Source organism: Pinus tabuliformis, chromosome J (assembly GCF_031772625.1).
Source record: "Pinus tabuliformis cultivar Carrire ecotype Pingquan chromosome J, CPIR1, whole genome shotgun sequence".
Lineage (NCBI taxonomy): Eukaryota > Viridiplantae > Streptophyta > Pinopsida > Pinales > Pinaceae > Pinus > Pinus tabuliformis.
Window position 1 is genome coordinate 1478940976 of NC_142295.1, and position 18867 is coordinate 1478959842.

Here is an 18867-nt window from a genome sequence, read left to right on the forward strand (position 1 = left end):
AAACATTTCCCATCTATCATCCTACATTGCATCCCATGGCACTTTGATGTATTACTTAGTTATGATAAATAATTGTATATTACACAGAACACATAAATTCAAATATTTGGCTAAGAAGTATTTTGATTCGTGAATTTTGTGTATTTTGATTCGTGAATTTTGTGAAATAACTTTTGAGAGTATCCAATACGCCTAATTTTCTCACACTTGTTAATATTTTTATAATTAAAATATAAATTAATCAAATAAAACCAAAACATCTAAAAACACAAATTACATCAATATAGTTTTTTTATTTTATTTTTTAATCATTTAATTTTATGTCATGTATTAATTATTTTATATTAAAAAAATGCACACCTTAACAAATTTGAACTTTCACTTTCATAATAAACTATAGATTATAAAACACCTCTAAGAAAAACCTAAAATAATATTAATAAAAAATTAATATTTTTTATACTTAAAAATAATTAATAAATCAAATAAAATCAAAACATCTAAACACAAATTGCATCAATATAATTTTATTTTATTTTAATCCTTTAATCTTATATCATGTATTAATTCTTTTATATTAAAAGAATACACATTAACAAATTTGATTTTTCAAATTCATAATAAACAATAAATTATAAAACACCCCCCAAATAAAACCAAAAAATAACCTTAAAAAAATTAAATGCTTACCAACCATAAATCAAATCTCTTGATTTCACAAAGAAATAAAATTCCATATTTTATTTAAATAAAATAATGTCTAACATTTACTAAACATAATCTAAAATAAAAGCATATCGTTCAAAACTCCCCCAACATGGAATGAAAAAGGACCTATCACCTCACTTAAAATCCTCATCTAGTTCTTCATAATTGCAATTATTTTGACTTTCCATTATTCATTACTAATGCGCACAACCTGCTTTCCAATGTTTTTACCTTCAAATAAACCAACGAGAGCAGCTGGTGCATTCTCCAAGCCCTCAGCAATATCTTCGACGTAAGTTATTTTTCCTTCTTTTAGGTAACCCTTTACCTTCTCCACAAACTGAGGGTACCTCGCCCAATAATCAGGGACAATGAAGCCTTCCATCCTAAGACGCTTCGTTATCACATGCGTCAAGTTTTTAATACCTTGGCCTTCCTCCAGATTATATTGTGAGATCATCCCACAAGCAACAATACGGCCATGGTTGTTCATATTTTCCAGAACTGCGGCAAGCATCTCACCACCCACATTCTCAAAATAGATATCAATCCCGTTGGGCAAGTACCTGGGAATAAGTGAAACAAAAATTTATCAATGTGCCTATTAGTATATGAAATCATATGTTAAAATTAAGGTTTAGTTCCGAAATCTCCTTACCAATCAGTCAACCTAAATTGATTTGAATACATCTCAATGTGAAAATACAATCATGCTACCAATCAGTCAATCTGAATTGATTTGAATACATCTAAATGTAAAAATACAATCATGCTATCAATCAATCAATCTAGATTGGTTGGAATATAATTAAAAGCAAAAATACAATCCTGTTATAGTTTAAATTGGTCCCATAGTTAAGAGCATATGTTTCTTCCATACATATTAGATGGGTAAGAGCACATGTTTTTTCGGTACAAATTACATGTTCAAATCGAGAGAAAAGTAGAATATTTATATTTCAGTAAACTTTAGGCAAGAGAATATGTTTCTTCCATACATATTAGATTGATAAGAGCATATGTTTCTTCCATACAAATTACATGTTCAGATCGAGAAAAAAGTTGAATATTTCAGTAAATTTTAGACATCAATCGAAGGGCTACCAAAAACGTATATCAAATTTGGTGTGTAACTTAATTCTGAATTTAAAATTAAACAATTATTATTAATTAAAAATATCCGATAACAATATATAATAACAGTCTATGATGAACAACCGTCATCCAGATACACCCTTTATATTTAATTGACCAGTTTGGCATCTCACCACCCACATTCCCAACATAGATATTAATTCCATTTGGAAAGTAACTGGAATTTAGTAAAACAAATCTTTAACAATGTCCTACATTCTCAAAATAGATATTAATTCCATTTGGAAAGTAACTGGAATTCAGTAAAACAAATCTTTAACAATGTCCTACATTCTCAAAATAGATATTAATTCCATTTGGAAAGTAACTAGAATTTAGTAAAACAAATCTTTAACAATGTCCTAATGGCATAAGAAATTTGTATTTTTTAAATTAAAATTTTATATACAAAATATTAACTAGCAAATCTCAATTGGTTTGCATATATAAAAATGGAAGCATGGGATAAAAGCAACAATAATGATAATTTATGATTAACAAAAGCCTTCACCATCGAAAGCTCCTACACTCAATACATTCAATTATTATTATTATTATCTAATTTTAAGGTCACGGATGAGACCCCCTTGTTTGTAGAACAAGGGACCTACCTACACCAAATTGGTGTATGAGACTCACTTGTTTGTAGGACAAGAGACCTACCTCAGCACAGCGATTTGACTGCTAAGTCTACAAAGGCATACATACTCTACCCCTCTGGTTTTGAACCTGTGACCTCTTAAAAGGAAACATATGCACATAACCATTAAGCCCAATCAAGAACAACAACAATGATTCATAATCAAAAACTCCTTCCACAACCATAATAATCTCTCGTTAACAAAAGCCTTCATAATCGAAACGAAAACTTCGACAAAGGAAAGAAAATATACAACATGGTTATCATTCAAATAGAAGTCTAAAAAGGAATACCGCCTAAAAGTCATCCGATTGTAATCATGTGCATGGTCCTATGTAAAAATGAATTTTCAAAATCTGAATGATTTTAAATAAAAATAAATTAAAAAAATACATGGAAAAAAAACCTTCAAGATGCATAGCGCCATTTTCACACCATTATAACGTCAGTATCATTTTGGGAAACTCCTATTTCCACCTCTATAGCCTCATTAATGCGGGGCTACATGCGCCGGAGATAGGAGTTTATAACACGCGCAGGAGTAACACGCCGTTTTTTTTTATTATCTAGTCATCACTGGCTATCTCCGGCGCATGTAGCCGCGCATTAATGAGGCTATAGTGGTGGAAATAGGAGTTTCCATCATTTTGAGCCATTCATAAATGCGATTTAGGGAACACGAAGACTCCACAGATGTAGAAAACAAAATGAACAGATAACCACTTCACAAACGTGACAAAACTCACTTGCCTATAAGAGGTAAAAGAATCAATAATTGCAATACCAGAACACAAATATAATCATTCTAGTCAGCTTAGTGGGGAAAACCGATGTGTCGAAGATGTATTTCACCCAATGTTGACCCAAAGTACAAAGTAGAAAGAAATGATTGGGTGCGTATATGAATTTAAAAATACAAAAGAAAAAACCAATAACATCCATAAATACATAAATTCAACTCACCATCTTTTTACATATACATTAACATCAACAATGGAATAAAGGTATAATTCACAATGCACAATGTTAACATCAACAATGGAATAGAGGTATAATTCACAATGCACAATCTTACTTCCTATATATGTAATGATAACACAATTCAAAATAGGAGTTTCTTTATACACACTCAGGTCTATGTACACAACAACTAGGAAAACAACCATTTTCCCAACTAATTAAGACTTCAAGCCTCTTAATAAGAACTTCCCATGAAAATTTCTATAACAATTACCTCATGATGTGATTCATGTTGAGAAATCTAGGGCATCATAAGTTAGGAGATTTCTCTCCTTGATAATTGCTTGTGATATACTTTTACTTTTTGGATTATGATCTTCCCTTTGTTATGTTATTATTGTGTTCGTTTCATCAAGACAATTACCAAATAAATATAGAAGACAAGAGACAATATGTAGGCTTGTCAGCCAAGGCCAAAACCTCTCACTCTTTGAGAGGAAAACCTAATCATAAATTCTTCTTATAGATCTTGAATTGACGAATACCAAGACCATGAAAAAGACCCTTGACTCTAGTGTCCTCCCAAGACCAAGTCACTAACCTCTTCTTCAACGGTGCTTTCCTTATTCTGGATCTCGGCTTCCTTTCTCTTCTCGGCCTCATCTCCTTCCCTTCTTGATCTCGACTTCCTTTGATTTTTGGTCTCTTCTTGTAGGCTTGTACAAATAAATGATAGAAGACAAGAGACACAGTATGTAGGCTTGTCAGTGAAGGCCAAAACCTCTCACTCTTTGAGAGGAAAACCCAATCAAATTTCTTCTTATAGATCTTCAATTGATGAATACCAAGACCATGACAAAGACCCTTGACTCTAGTGTCCTCCCAAAACCAAGTCACTAACCTCTTCTTCAACGATATTTTCCTTCTTCTAGATCTCGGCTTCCTTTCTCTTCTCGGCCTCAGCTCCTTCCCTTCTTGATCTCGGCTTCCTTTTATTCTCGATCTCTTCTTGTAGGCTTGTACAAATAAATAATAGAAGACAAGAGACATAGTATGTAGGCTTGTCAGCCAGGGCCAAAACCTCTCACTCTTTGAGAGGAAAACCCAATCAAAAATTCTTCTTATAGATCTTCAATTGATGAATACCAAGACCATGACAAAGACCCTTGACTCTAGTGTCTTCCCAAGACCAAGTCACTAGCCTCTTCTTCAATGATGCTTTCCTTCTTCTGGATCTCGGCTTCCTTTCTCTTCTTGGCCTCGGCTCCTTCCCTTCTTGATCTCAACTTCATTTTGTGGATTCGAGGTAACATCGAATGTGCTCTAGCCATGAAAATTGGTAGAGAGGTTAAAGCACATGAGATCTCCAAGACCCAGAAATGGTTTGGACAGATTCTATACGATTTGGGAGATATTAAAATAATAATGGAGTTCCTAAGTCTAAACTTAGGAAAAATAAAATATTTAATGGGTATTAATATAAAATTGGGTTAGAAGGTTCCAAAAGTCATGGATCAAGCCAAATCTAATCTTAGCCATTGATTAGAGATTTAATCTCGGCCGTTGATGGACCAACGAGAAAAGTATAAGAAGAGGCTTGAGGGTCAGCTGAAGAAAACACCATAATGATCAGTCATTCGATTTGCTAGAGCGGGGTTGCTAAGCAAAGTCGAGTTAGTGATCAACAGGGAGGGGCAGTGAGTATTGGACAAGAGAGGGAAAGACAGTGCTAAGAGACCAGCGCAAAGGCGCGAGAAGCAGCAGCTAGAGCAGGCCACGCAGAGCCCAACAAAGACTGCACAGAGGCCAGAGGGACTGCATCATCCATGCAGAGAGAAGCTAGAGTGACGCAGAGGGTCCCAAAGGCTACACAGTGCCTTAGAGGGCTGACGCAAAGGGGTTTGGGGCTGACGCAGAGGTCAGAAGTGGCAGTGCAGAGCTTCAAAGTCGCTGGAGAGGGTTCGTGGGACAGGTTTTCTGAATACCTGTTTCTAAATAGAGAGGTATTGCTACCTGTTATTTTTCTCTGTCGGATGAGCCAGTTTGGCAACCAGTTGTACTTAAGGAAATATTGCATAATAATAAACCCTCAAAATAGTTGCACCAGTTTTCCCGCAATGGGTTTTTCCGGGGACATTTGTCCAAAAACAACGGTGTCACTTGTGTGTTTGGTTTCTTTCAGCTGATGATCTGTAGATGTTCAGACTGTATTGTGTTTATTTCGTTATTTATATGTTTTAAATAACTTGTTCGAATTTAACAAGTAGAAGAAATAAACTAGAAGAATACAAATTAAATTTCTAACGGGTAATACTTAGAAATTTCAACATGGTATCAAAGTGTGGTTGCAGATCACAGAAGAGTTCAAGGCATCAACTAAGCAGAGCATTTGCAGCAGAATCAGTTGTCCCAAGTGACAGAAGTTGATCCATGCAGAAGTAACAGAAGAAGAGTTGACACAGAGGGATTGTGTCATCAGTCCGGGCTAGAGAGAGGCCAGCGCATAGGTTGAGGAGGGAAGAAAGAGGCTCACACAGAGCCACGCAAAGACCAGGAGGGTTGACACAATTGGCTAAGGGAGCTATATTTCCAGTGTCGAGATTGCACAAAGCCTAGAGGCTCAGTCCTTCAGTTGTTGGGGCATAGGAAGCTGTGGGCAGTTTGCGAGAGCGAAGCTGGTGGGGTACTGTGGGCAAAACAGTACCTAACAGGGCAAAACCAAGGTAAAAAGAGTTGCTACCGAGGCAGATTTCTAGCCAAGGAATCTAGATCAGTGTTGCGGGTGCACAGACGATCAGAGAGGGGTGACTTGATAATTGGTAGAAGGATTTCCAAGAGGGAAATCGGGACTCAGAGGGAGTCTAGCAAAGAAATTCCAGGCAGGAAGTAGAGAGACTCAGCAGGAGTCAAAGAGAGAACTCCCAGAGGGAAGTAGAGAGACTCGAAGGAGTCGACAGAAGAGCAGAGAGATGGCCATGAATGGGCTGAGGGATTAGGACAGCTAGACGGGGCGTCCAACTTTGTGGTCTGGAAGGTCGTGATCCTGTCCATTCTAGATAAACATCGCATCAAGGCATCCTTCGCCTTGAGAACAATGGCGATCCTAGTTGACCCGGCTAATAATGAAAAGTACGAGGAGGCAATGGCTAAGGCGAAATGCATCATCCTTGATGGGGTCAATGATCATGTGGTCCAACATATTGCTGAGAAGGAGACAACAAAGGAAATGTGGGGTGCCTTGAAGAAATTGTACCAGCATACTTCCGTGCAAAGGAAGATGTTATTTGAGAATCCATTGCGGTCATACCAGATGAAGAAGGGGGAGCAGATAGATCACTTCCTCGGTCGGTTGAAGGAGATCCGTGACCAGCTAACTTCCATGGGGGCCACGCCGGATGAGGAATTAATGGTGAGGACCGCACTTGACACAGTTTCCGAGGATTGGGAGGTATTTGTCCAAAGCATGCTAGGCAGGACGAGTCTTCCGGATTAGGAAGAACTGTGGGCGGCTCTTCGTCAAGGAGAGATCAGACGGCTGACCAAGGCGGGGAGTAGCGGCAAAGGGGTCAGGATCAAGGAGCAGGAAGAAGAGGATGCGGCTCTAGAATCTGCGGGAAAGCAGGAGAAGAGGAAGAAGAAGGACCTCTCCAAGGTCAAGTTCTTCCATTGTGGTGAACTGGCTCATTTTGCAAACCAGTGTCTGAGGAAGAACAGTAAGGGAGAGGCTTCTGACTCGAAGGCAGCGCCAGCAAAGGTGGAGAAATAAGTCAAGGAGGATGACGATTGTGCTATGAGTGCTCCTGTGCCACTTGAAAAGAAGTGGGGGGACATCGAGTTGTAGTCAGGAGGACTACAGGCAATGAGGGGCCTTGCTACAGGAGTCCCGAAGAGGAGTAGTAGGAATGGCAGATGTTGGTAGAGACAAATGCAGATGGAGCGACAGAATGCAGTGCAGGAGTCCCCAGGCAGCATCAGGCTAGCAGGCTGCAATAGTGCGAGAGGCACGGGATTGTTGCAACGGTGCAGGATGGCACAGAGAGGTGTGCAACGTTGCGAGATGCAGGGAGTTGTTGCAGCAACGCAGAGGTCAGTAGAGGGAGCACTTGTTAGTAGCAGAGGGAGCTTTAGCATTGGGAGTGTTTTTAGCCTGATAAGGATGTCAGAAGTTTGGTGGATCAGTGACTTACTTCTCAGTAACTGAGTTGCAATGCAGTAGCACGATGCAGCGTGATGAGAGGGGATGCAGTGCTAGGAGGATGGACCAGCAGCAACACGAATGCAGAAGGAGTTGTCATACGGATGTCGCAGTGGCAGTGGTAGGGCCATGGGAAGCAGTACAAGATGCAGCAATGCAAAGGATGTTGGGCAGGGAGGCCTAACATCAACACAGGGACCAGTGCCGGATAATCAGTGTGATACTCAGTGTGGAGTATTACTAGAGCACATTCCTCGCTAAGAGGGAGTGTTGATTTGAGGTAGCATCGGATGTGCTCTAGCCATGAAAATTGGTGGAGAGGCTAAAGCACATGAGATCTCCAAGTCCTAGCAATGGTTTAGACAGATTGTACCCGGTTTGGGAGATATTAAAATTATTTTTATTTTTAATGGAGTTCCTAAGTCTAAACTTAGGAAAAATAAAATATTAATGGGTATAATATAAAACTAGGTTAGAAGGTTCCAAAAGTCATAGATCAAGCCAAATATAATCTTAGCCATTGATTAGAGATTTAATCTCGGTTGTTGATGGACCAACGAGAAAAGTATAAGAAGAGGCTTGAGGGTCAGTTGGAGAAGACACCATAGTGATCAGTGATTCGATTTGCTAGAGCGGGGTCGCTAAGCAAAGTTGAGTTAGTGATCAACAGCGAGGGGCAGTGAGTACTGAACTGAGAGGCAAAGACAGTGCCAAGAGACCAATGCAGAGGCAGAGAATGAGACGCAGCAGCCAGAGCAAGTCACGTAGAGCCTAGCAGAGATTGCGCAGAGGCCAGAGGGACTGCGTCATCCACGAAGAGAGAAGCTGGAGTGATGCAGAGGGTCCCAGAGGTTGTGCAGTGCCTCAGAGAGCTAACGCGGAGGGATTTGGGGCTGACGCAGGGGCTAGAAGGGCCAGTGCCAAGCTTCAAAGTCAATGGAGAGGGTTTCGTGGAACAGGTTTTTGAATACCTGTTTCCGAATAGAGAGGTATTGCTGCCAGTTATTTTTCTCTGTCGAGTGAGCCAGTTTGGCACCCTGTTGTACTCAAGGAAATACTGCATAATAATAAACCCTCATAATAGTTGCACCGGTTTTCCCGCATTGGGTTTTCCCGAAGACATTTGTCCAAAAAAACGGTGTCACTTGTGTGTTTGTTTTCTTTCAGCTGATGATCTATAGATGTTGAGACTGTATTGTGTTTATTTTGTTATTTATATGTTTTAAATAACTTGTTCGAATTTAACAAGTAGAAGAAATAAACCAAAAGAATACAGATTAAATTTCTAACGAGTAATACTTATAAATTTCAACACATTTGGTTCTCAGTCTCTTTTTATAGGCTTGTCACCCTACCACAGAAACCCTATATTGTCTTCGCTTCCTTTGTAGTCTCTACAAGAGAGAGACTTCTTGCACCTTGACTCAGCGTCTCCTAGCGAGGCTCTATACCCAAACAAAACACCTTAAAGTGAGTTGCTCCTTCGACTTCTTTTGGATACCTTCGGTTCTGCTATCTTCGCACGTGGGAGGACAACCTAACCCAAAAACAATGCTTGGCTATCTTCGCTATCCTTCCTCTTTGTTGCGCTAATATGGAGGCTTATTCTTCGCACTTCTTTCTCAACTTGCTTCACCAAATTCATTGTCTCCAAATGAGGCCAAGTAAGGATATATATACAAGTTTGTTCATGACCTCTAGGCCGACATGATCTCTTGGAGGGAAGCCGACTTCATCTTCTAGATACATCTCTTTGTTGTAGGCTGACATCATGAGGGCTAGTGACAAGGTCTTGGAGGATGACTTTACATAGACAAGTGTGAAACTTTACAATGTGTAACATGACTTCATTACATGACAATGACTCTTTTATTCTTTTATTACTAAATGACAAAATTCCTAAAGGCTCTCAATGGGAACCTTGACTCAAAAATAAAATCTCTTGGTCATGAAACGCATGATGCAAGCATTACAATAATTATTTTTCTTATTTACATCTCTTATATAAAATCACAATTACATGTCATTATGAAGACCGAACCTAATTACACTTTTCAACACTCTCTTAACTAGGGATGTATTCATAATAGTACTTGGTCATTCTCAATCTGAAGAATTTCTCATAAGAAGAATCGGATTGGTAACCTATTTGTTTAGCATCATATCAACCAACATTGTCACATAGCAAGGCCTTGACTAACAACTCTATCTCTCCACAAGATCTGAGCTCAATGTTGGTGATACCAATGATTTATAGACACTCTCATCATTGTCTCTCTCGGAACATACCCCACCCAGGTTCTTAGGGTGTGTTCCATTAGGAATATTCTTATCTTGGATTCCTAGACCTCAAAGAATATCAGTCCTCCACGACTACTCCTATCTTGGATGCCCTATCTCATCCTCAAAGAGTATCGGATGCCAAATGATTACCCAATCCTCTCATTCTGTCTTCCCAAGTGAAGACTAGAATGATGTATCTATCTCCCCCTCTCAATTAGGAGGACATATCTATTCCAATAAAGGAATTTACTCATTCCTACACAAGGAATGTTCCTAAGCTCCCTATTGGCTTAGGAATTTCCAAGTTTCTTCCAAGTAAGAAACTTTCCAAGCTCCCTCTAAAAATAGGGATCTACAACATCTCCGTAGGTGGAGATGATGGGACAACCAGCTGCTTGAAGAACTCCTTCCTTCGATGCCATGAATTTCCTTTGACATGGAGTCTTCATCTTTTGGGACTTCTTCATAGGGCATAGACCATCCATCAATTTTATCCATGAGTCAGTCATGTCATTATTCATCTTGTCAGAAAGTGATCTATCAGTCTACATCTGGCATTGCTTCATGTTATGCTACCTTCATCATGCTATCTTCTTCGGCGGGTTCTTGCATCCTTCTACATGGTTCTCTTGGAAGACATCCATAGTTCTTCCCTTTGGTAGCACTGCATAAGCCCATCTAGATACTAGTTCATCAATAATGAACATTTAAATCATAATTACCTTTGTGATGGTATTTCATCATGACATCTTCCTGAAGGCATCAACATCCTGCATATATGTTGACACATCTCCTAAAGATACGTTTTGTCAAGGGTCTCCATCTTTTTAAGACTTCCATCATAGTCTCCATATCTTTCTCAGAGATATCAAAGTCGAATCTTCCTGGTCTTTCGAATGTTGACTACCTTTACCATTGTTGCATGATCTCTTCCTTCCTTTCTTCACACATTTCATTCCCAGGAGATTCAGAGTTCCTCAGTTGTAGTCAAATACCTCATACTCCATATGAGGACATATTATGTTGATTTCATCTAATAAATATGTAACCCGTGCATTCTTACATCCCTTTGAGGGAGGAGGTCCTTTTTTTATCATGCTTAGATAGAGCAGTGATCCATGTTGTTTGTAACCATATGACATGACTTTAATGATATCAAGTGTGAGCATACATACATCATTTCTTTTGGGTCATCCAAACTTCTTGCAGCTACGTTTGTTGAGTGAAGGAATTTCACCCCCTTGATTTGCTTCACTGTTATGTTATCATACCATCATCCTATGAATTTCACAAGATTGAAACTCTTGAAGAAACACTTGCTCTTCCTCTTGATCGGTGAATCTTGCAATGAAGATTCCATCAGAGAATCTTGAGGATCTTGCATATCCTATCCTGCAGATGTTACCTTTTGACAAATGTATGAAAACCCTTTTCCTAGATGACTTCTTCCTTTTTCATAAGTATCACTTGAGCTTTCAATGAGGTTTTCCAAGGGCTATATCCTACATCGCTGACTTCCATAGGTTTTGTTTCAGACATCCATCATATTACATATGTCATGAGCTCTTACTTCTAATGCTTCTACCATGATGCCATTCTCTAATATGATGCATCCTATCTTATTTTCAATTTTTACTATCTATAATTTACACAACATAAGAGTACCTTTTCATGAAGAAGATTCTCTCAGTCATAGTAGATATCTTTCACTTCCTCCTTCTTAGGCTTCTTTGTCTCAAACTCTTCTACTTCTTCGGCAATATGGGCTTCTTCCTTATTCCTCTTGTTATTTTCCCTTTTAAGCTTAGGAAAATCTCTTCGATGGTGCCATTATTCTTGACATCCATAACATTGTACTTTAGCCATGTTCTTCTTCTTTTGAGGACCAAATTTTCCAAGCTTCCCTTTTCTTCTTGACATAGCAACATATGCTTGATTTTTCTCATTCGTTCCCACATCTGACTTTTCCTTTATTCTAGTTTCTTCGATCTTACACAATGACAATAGATCTTGAAAAGGAGTAGCTTCTTTCTTCCCATAGATACTTGAAGTGAATTTGACCCATTCCTCTGATAGTGAATTCTGTACTATAGTGGTCATTTCTTTGTCAGACATTATTTCACTCAGATCTTGAAGTTGATCTCTTATTTCAGAAATCCTCATAAAATATGAGGCTATTCCATTTTCCCTTAAGATCTTCAATTTGTAGAGTTCTTGCCTTAGAGAGATTACTTCTCCAGCAGTACTTACGAAAAATAACTCTACCAATTTGTCATATATAGTTTTGCAATGTCTAATTTTGATACATATGGGATGAGAGAGTCTTTGATGGATTTATGAGAATCCTCTGGGTTCTCACTTCTCCCTTCATGAATCTAGCATGTGCTTGAGTATCTTCTTTGGGAGGTTGAGTTATTAGCCCTTCGATGTGGTCCATGACTTCATTCTCAATGAGATTTAGGTTTTTTCTTTTCTTCCATGCAAGGAAGTTTGCAGCCCCAACTAATTTGTCGCTTTCCTTGCAAAAAGACATTTTGATAGCATAAGATGAAGTCATAAACTTACTTGAGTATTTGTTGCTTGCTTCCTGCTTAATCTTGATGTTAATAGAGGACTACTCCTTGAAGGATTGATGAGAGAGAGCCTGCTTCACGATCCTTTGTGAATGTTCTAGTCTTACCTTCGACCTTGAAGAGCTTCCTCAGATGATGACCTTGGAAATACTTCTAGGGTTTTGGTCTTTCTTCCTAATTCCTTCTTGAAGATGATTTCAAGATTCTTGCTAGAGTAGATTTCTTCGATCTAGGGTTTCGGTATGATGAAAGTCTTGATCTCTTGCTTGGTGTCCCTTGACTTGCTTTGATCCTTCTTTGAAACTTGATTCTCGTGTGTCTTCTTGATTAGATGCCCCTTCTTGACTTTAGCACCTAACCTCTGATACCAAGTTGAGAAATCTAGGGCATCATAAGTTAAGAGATTTCTCTTCTTGATAATTGCTTGTGATATATTTTTACTTCTTGGATTATGACCTTCTCTTTGTTATGTTATTATTGTGTTCTTTTCATCAAGACAATTACCAAATAAATAATAGAAGACAAGAGACACAGTATGTATGCTTGTCAACCAGGGCGAAAACCTCTCACTCTTTGAGAGGAAACCCCAATCAGAAATTCTTCTTATAGATCTTCAATTGACGAATACCAAGACCATGACAAAGACCCTTGACTCTAGTGTCCTCCCAAGACCAAGTCACTAACCTCTTCTTCAACGATGCTTTCCTTCTTTTGGATCTCGCCTTCCTTTCTCTTCTCGGCCTCGACTCCTTCCCTTCTTGATCTCAGCTTCCTTTGATTCTCGGTCTCTTCTTGTAGGCTTATCACCCTACCACAGAAACCCTATATTCTCTTCACTTCCTTTGTAGTCTCTACAAGAGAGAGACTTCTTGCACCTTGACTCAGCCTCTCCTAGCGAGTCTCTATACCCAAACAAAACACCTTAAAGTGACAACTGCTCCTTTGACTTATTCTGGACACCTTCGATTCTGCTATCTTCGCATGTGAGAGGAAAAACTAACCCAAAAACAATGCTTGACTATCTTCGTTATCCTTCCTCTTTGTTGTGCTAATATGGAGGCTTCTTCTGGTGTATACTTCGCACTTCTTTCTCGACTTGCTTCACCGAATTCATTGTTTCCAAATGAGGCCGAGTAAGGGTATATATACAAGTTTGTTCATGACCTCTAAGCCGGCATGATCTCTTGGAGGGAAGTCGACTTCATCTTCTAGATACAACTCTTTGTTGTAGGTTGACATCATGAGGGCTAGTGACAAGGTCTTGCAGGATGACTTTACATAGACATGTGTCACTCTTTACAATGTGTAACATGACTTCATTACATGACAATGACTCTTTTATACTTTTATGACTAGTTGACAAAATTCCTAGAGGCTCTCAATGGGAGCCTTGACTCAAAAATAAAATCTCTTGCTCATGAAACCCATGATGCAAGCATTACAATAACTTTATTTCTCTTCTTTACATCTCTTACATAAAATCACAATTTCATATCATTATGAAGACTGACCCTAATTACACTTTTCAACAATCACAACTCATGAGTGATTGGATCTATTCCCCTTGAAAATTGATTCTCCATTTCACATTTTTGTGGGCTTTCCTATCTTACTGAGCATAAAAAGAGACCCTTGGAGTTCAAGAATAATGACAAGTTGATCAAGACTCTCAAAAAGCACATTGCACTTTGGGATTCCATTCAAGCACACTTGGCATAGTTGAAGAAGTGAGCCCTAGACTAGGAATGTCCTACCACAATAGGGGTCTAAAGCATGGCTTATGGCAAGCTAAGGGGTCAAATATAGCCAAAAGTAGGAATGTCATACACTATAAGAGGTTCAAAGCATGTCATGTGACAAGACAAAGCCTAGAGGAGCAAAATGCACTAACTTGGAGGAAGCTCGAGACATGACAAGTGGCAAGGGAGGAGGCTACAAGAGAAATGACCTAACTTGGATGATGCCATGTGGTAGTGGAAGCAGCTAGTCAAAGGAGGTCCCTTGATCGAGATCATTCCACCTCTAGGGAGCATTTTGGTTGCTTGATCATGAGTCTACCCCTTGTACGAGGGTCATTTAAAACATATTAAAGTGATTTTGTGGGGCATTACAATTTGCTTGGGGGAATGCTCCACATATTTGGATGAGAGTCTTCATATGAGATCATGCCATGTGGCATAGTTATATCATCTAAAAGCCATAGTTGTAAAAATCGACCGGTTTAAACTAGTAATTGGTCAAACTAGCCAATTTGAAACCTTTAGCTAATGATCAGGTAGAAAAATCCAGTATAGGGACCAACTAGGTTCCAAACTAGTACCAACCGGAGTTTCGAACCGATGACCTTCACATCACAGAGTGACTTAATAGTACACCTCATAACCATCTATTCTACGTCCCGTTGGCAATGTTTTATTGATAATTATAATTAATAATTTTTTATTTTATTTTATTTTTAATTTTATTTTATTTCATTTTTATTTTTGTTTCATTTTGACCGAGTCAAAATGTTAAACATGACATTACAACTTTTCTACCATATTGGGTTGGAGAGCGCCTCTCAGTGCAATCAAGAGCATGAATCCCTTTATGTATCTTCATGTTGGTGGTATTAACTTTTGATTGTTGGTATTGGTTGTTGAACTTCTCCGCCATGGCCTTATAAAAATGTACACTACACGCGAACCAAAATCATTGGTTAGGCATGTTAAGCTTTTCCAATTTCTACCATATTATAAGGTTGAGGAATCCAAGTTTGGAGACTTTGAACCAAATGAAATTTATGTAGCTCTTGTTGATGCTCCCATTTCTAGTAGTGGTGAATTAGTGATGAGTTTAATAAGTGATAATGTTAATCAATGATTTGTAGTAGGTCGGTGGCCTAGTAGCTTGAAGCATTGTTCTTGGACTCTAGAGGCCATTTAGAGCTACATTGAATATATATTTTGTTGTTGATATGCATTATTGCACTCAATGCTATTTTGATATATCCACCCTTACACGGTATTAAGATGAGCAAACTTTGCATATTTTGTCTTTAATGGTTTCGAATCATGGTTTGAAATCTTAAAAATAAATTTTTCATTAAAAATTAATTATTTTATGTATGTTTTGAAATTTGGATGATCTTGTTCCAATTCAAAACTTGGTTAGATAAGTGAGTCAGTTCAAAACCCAATTCCCATTTTTCAAACTATTAAGCCCTTAGATGAAGAATAATGACATACTCTAAAGTAATAGAATGGTTACATGAAGCAACTAGACCTATGTAAAAGTGAATGAGGTTCCAAGTCAAAATTAGCTTTATAATCCTAAAGAAGTTTAAATGAAGCATCACTTTCACTTATGATGAGTTTTTGACAAGAGGTATGAATCATCAAGAGGAATCTTCTATTATGTATTGATGAAACCTACTTAATGTTGGTGTTTATGGGCATTAAAAGAGGTGGCCTGTGGTTTGAGGGATCCTAATCACCCATGGAGGACTAGGGAGGTGTGGCCTAGGGAAGAGGACACTTTATTGAATGAAATATTATTTTCACCTTTTCAAACCTTCGATGGGTGAAGCTCTAATGTGGGATAAAGGAAGGTATAAAAAAAGGAAAGATTCAACTGGTAGAGGCATGGTTGGAATTGTGGGAATTCCCCTCCAAGGTTAGTTGAAGATCTTTTGAGGATGAAGATAAGAGGCATTTCAAAGTGAGGTTTCCAATCTTTCTTTCTTTTTCTTGGGTTGATTTGTTGGCTGAAATTACTAGTACAAATATGTTGGTATAGTATTTTGTACTTCATATTTGAGAATCTTGCTCAAGACATATGTAGATTGTCAATGTTCTAAGATGATGTGTTGGGATCCATCACTAGTACAAAAGTTGCAGATATCATAGGTGATAAAATGATCTTTCTCAAACTTCCTTTAGTACCCGAAATGCCCTGAAATTGTTGTTGAAGCCTCCTCTTTATTTTCCCCACAAGACCTAAAAAGGGATTGGTCCCAAACCTCCCCACTGAAAAACCCACAAGAAGTATGCAATTCTTGCCCAGCTGGCTCAACGCACTACCTAGAATTTGACTGCTGCAACTCCTCGAATCCTCCAAGGGAACTCCCAAATTTGTCAATAATTTCTCACAATTCTTCCCTGAGAATTCTCCAGCAACCAAACCCACAAAATAGTGCTGCCTCAAATTCCCACAAATGCCTTGACCTACGAACTGTGCAAGCCCTAGAATGTCAAAATTTTCCCAAGCAAACTCCCTAAATTCCAACCCACCAAACCACCCAAAAATGCCTGCAATTGATGTACCAAATTAGTTCCAAAATTCTCGGCAAGGAAGTTGCTCACGCGTGCATCCCAAATGTAGAACGAATTTCTCCTCCAGCATCCTGCACCACACAATAGTGAGAAAAGCCTCCAATTCCCTATTCCAGAAAAGCCCCCAAATTGGCAATTGACTCCCTAAGGGTGGCACTCTAGGTCAGTGTTGCACGAAGCGCCCCCCCCCCCCCCCGGATTGAAGCTCCGAAGCGCGCCCCGTACGGAAGCGCCTAGGAAGCGCCTACGAAGCGCGCTTCGGAATTATGGAAGCGGCGCTTCGGCAATTTAAAACGCTTCCTGGAATTTCCGAAGCGCCGGCCGGAAGCGCCGCTTCCATGGCTCCGAAGCGCGCTTCGTACGGCGCTTCGGGCCGCCGAAGCGCGGCGATTCGGAGCAGGAAGCGTGCGCTTCACGCACGCTTGAAGCGCACGCTTCCGTACGCTTCGGCCAAAGGGGGCGCCGCAAGGGAAAAAAGACGCATTTTTTTATTTTTTTTTTAAGTTAGGTTAACTCAACATTAAGGGGGTGGGTTAGGGTGAGGTTAGAGTGAGGTTAAGGTGAGGAATGAAAAGAATAAAGCCCCCATTCATTCCTCATTTTCTCACTTTGAGTTTATGAGAGTTGGAGAAGAGAAGAGAGGAGAGGAGAAGAGAAGAGAGGAAAGGAGAGGAGAAGAGAGGAGAGCTTGGAGGAGTGAAGAAGGAGGAGCTAGGAGAAGGAGGAGGAGCTTGGAGCAAGAGCTTGGAGGACTTCATCTACAAGAGCTAAAGAGGTAAGTTCAAACCCCAAACTCCCTTGTTTTTTTGACAATTTTTTTGTATTTTTCTCCTCCCTCTCCTACTCTTTCCCATTGTTTCTACTTGCTCCTTTATTTACAGGTTGCCGTTGTCCACCACCTATATCCATATTCCAAGATGGTGTTCTTTTGGCTTCTATGTATCATTCCACTCTTGGTTTTAATGATGGCAAAGGTGAGGAATAGAAGGGAAGAAACAGAAGAGGACATTGGTGATGGTCCTAATAGGAGTGACCCAATGTATGATGAGGAGGAAGGGTTTGAAGAGGAAGGGGATGAACTTGAAGGGGACACTGAAACACAAGATGGGAAAGCTACATCAACACCCTTGTGGAACTATGTGACCAAACTTGATGGGGGAAAGGGTAGTGGATCTTACAAATTTGTGTTCCCTCATGGTTGTCATGGAGGAAAACCATATTGTGGTTCATATACCCGTCTGAGGAGGCATCTTTGTGGGGTGCTGGACAGTGATGAAAAAAAGGGTTCTGTGGGGGTACAAATTTGCCCAAACATTTCAACTGAACAAAGAAGAAAATACATCCAAATAGAGATGGCTGCACAACAAAAAAACAAGAAACAAAAAACTCATTCTGAATCAAGTGCAACCTCTAAATTTGGTAGTTGCTCATCTCCTCATGGTACTTCTGCAAGCTCTGGAGGTAGAAGAACAATAGGGGATTTCCTTAATGTTGCTGGGAGGGATGATGTGGATGGAAAGATAGTCCGTTTTCTTTGTGCTTGCGGTGTACCATTCAATGTGCTTCGCTCTCCCTATTGGCATGAAATGGTAAAGGCCATCAATGCAGCCCCAAAAGGATACAAGGCCCCCAACTATGAGAAAGCTAGAACAGTGTTATTAGAAAGAGAAAAAGCTAAGGTTCAAAGAGCTTTGACACGTTTTACAAATGAGTGGGTAGATTCTGGGGTATCCATTGTATCAAATGGGTGGACAAATATTAGAAACCAACATTTGATAAATGTTCTTGGTGTTTCTTCTAGTGGTGCAGTATTTATTGCATGTCATGACTCCTCCTCCATCCCTGCATCTGCACAAAACATTGCAGATCTCCTATTGAAATCAATCAAAGATGTTGGTCCGAATAATGTGGTTCAAGTGATCACAGATAATGCAGCAAATTGTAAGGCAGCAGGAAAAATTATTGAGCGTACTCATCCACACATCTTTTGGTCTGGGTGCCTGGTTCACACATTGAACCTTTTGATGCATGATATTGTGAAACACAAAGAATGTGGGTGGA

General features: G+C 39.2%; 1 protein-coding gene across 1 annotated transcript in view; it reads right to left on the bottom strand.

Moving 5' to 3' along the window:
* Positions 1-713: 713 nt before the first annotated feature.
* The window catches only part of LOC149232970 (2-alkenal reductase (NADP(+)-dependent)-like), a 190626-nt gene continuing 172472 nt past the window's right edge, over positions 714-18867 (bottom strand). Inside the window, exon 6 of the mRNA XM_089379617.1 lies at positions 714-1274. Within this exon, the coding sequence (XP_089235743.1) occupies positions 896-1274 (379 nt within the window). The 3' untranslated portion in view covers positions 714-895. The remainder of the gene's footprint in view (positions 1275-18867) is intronic.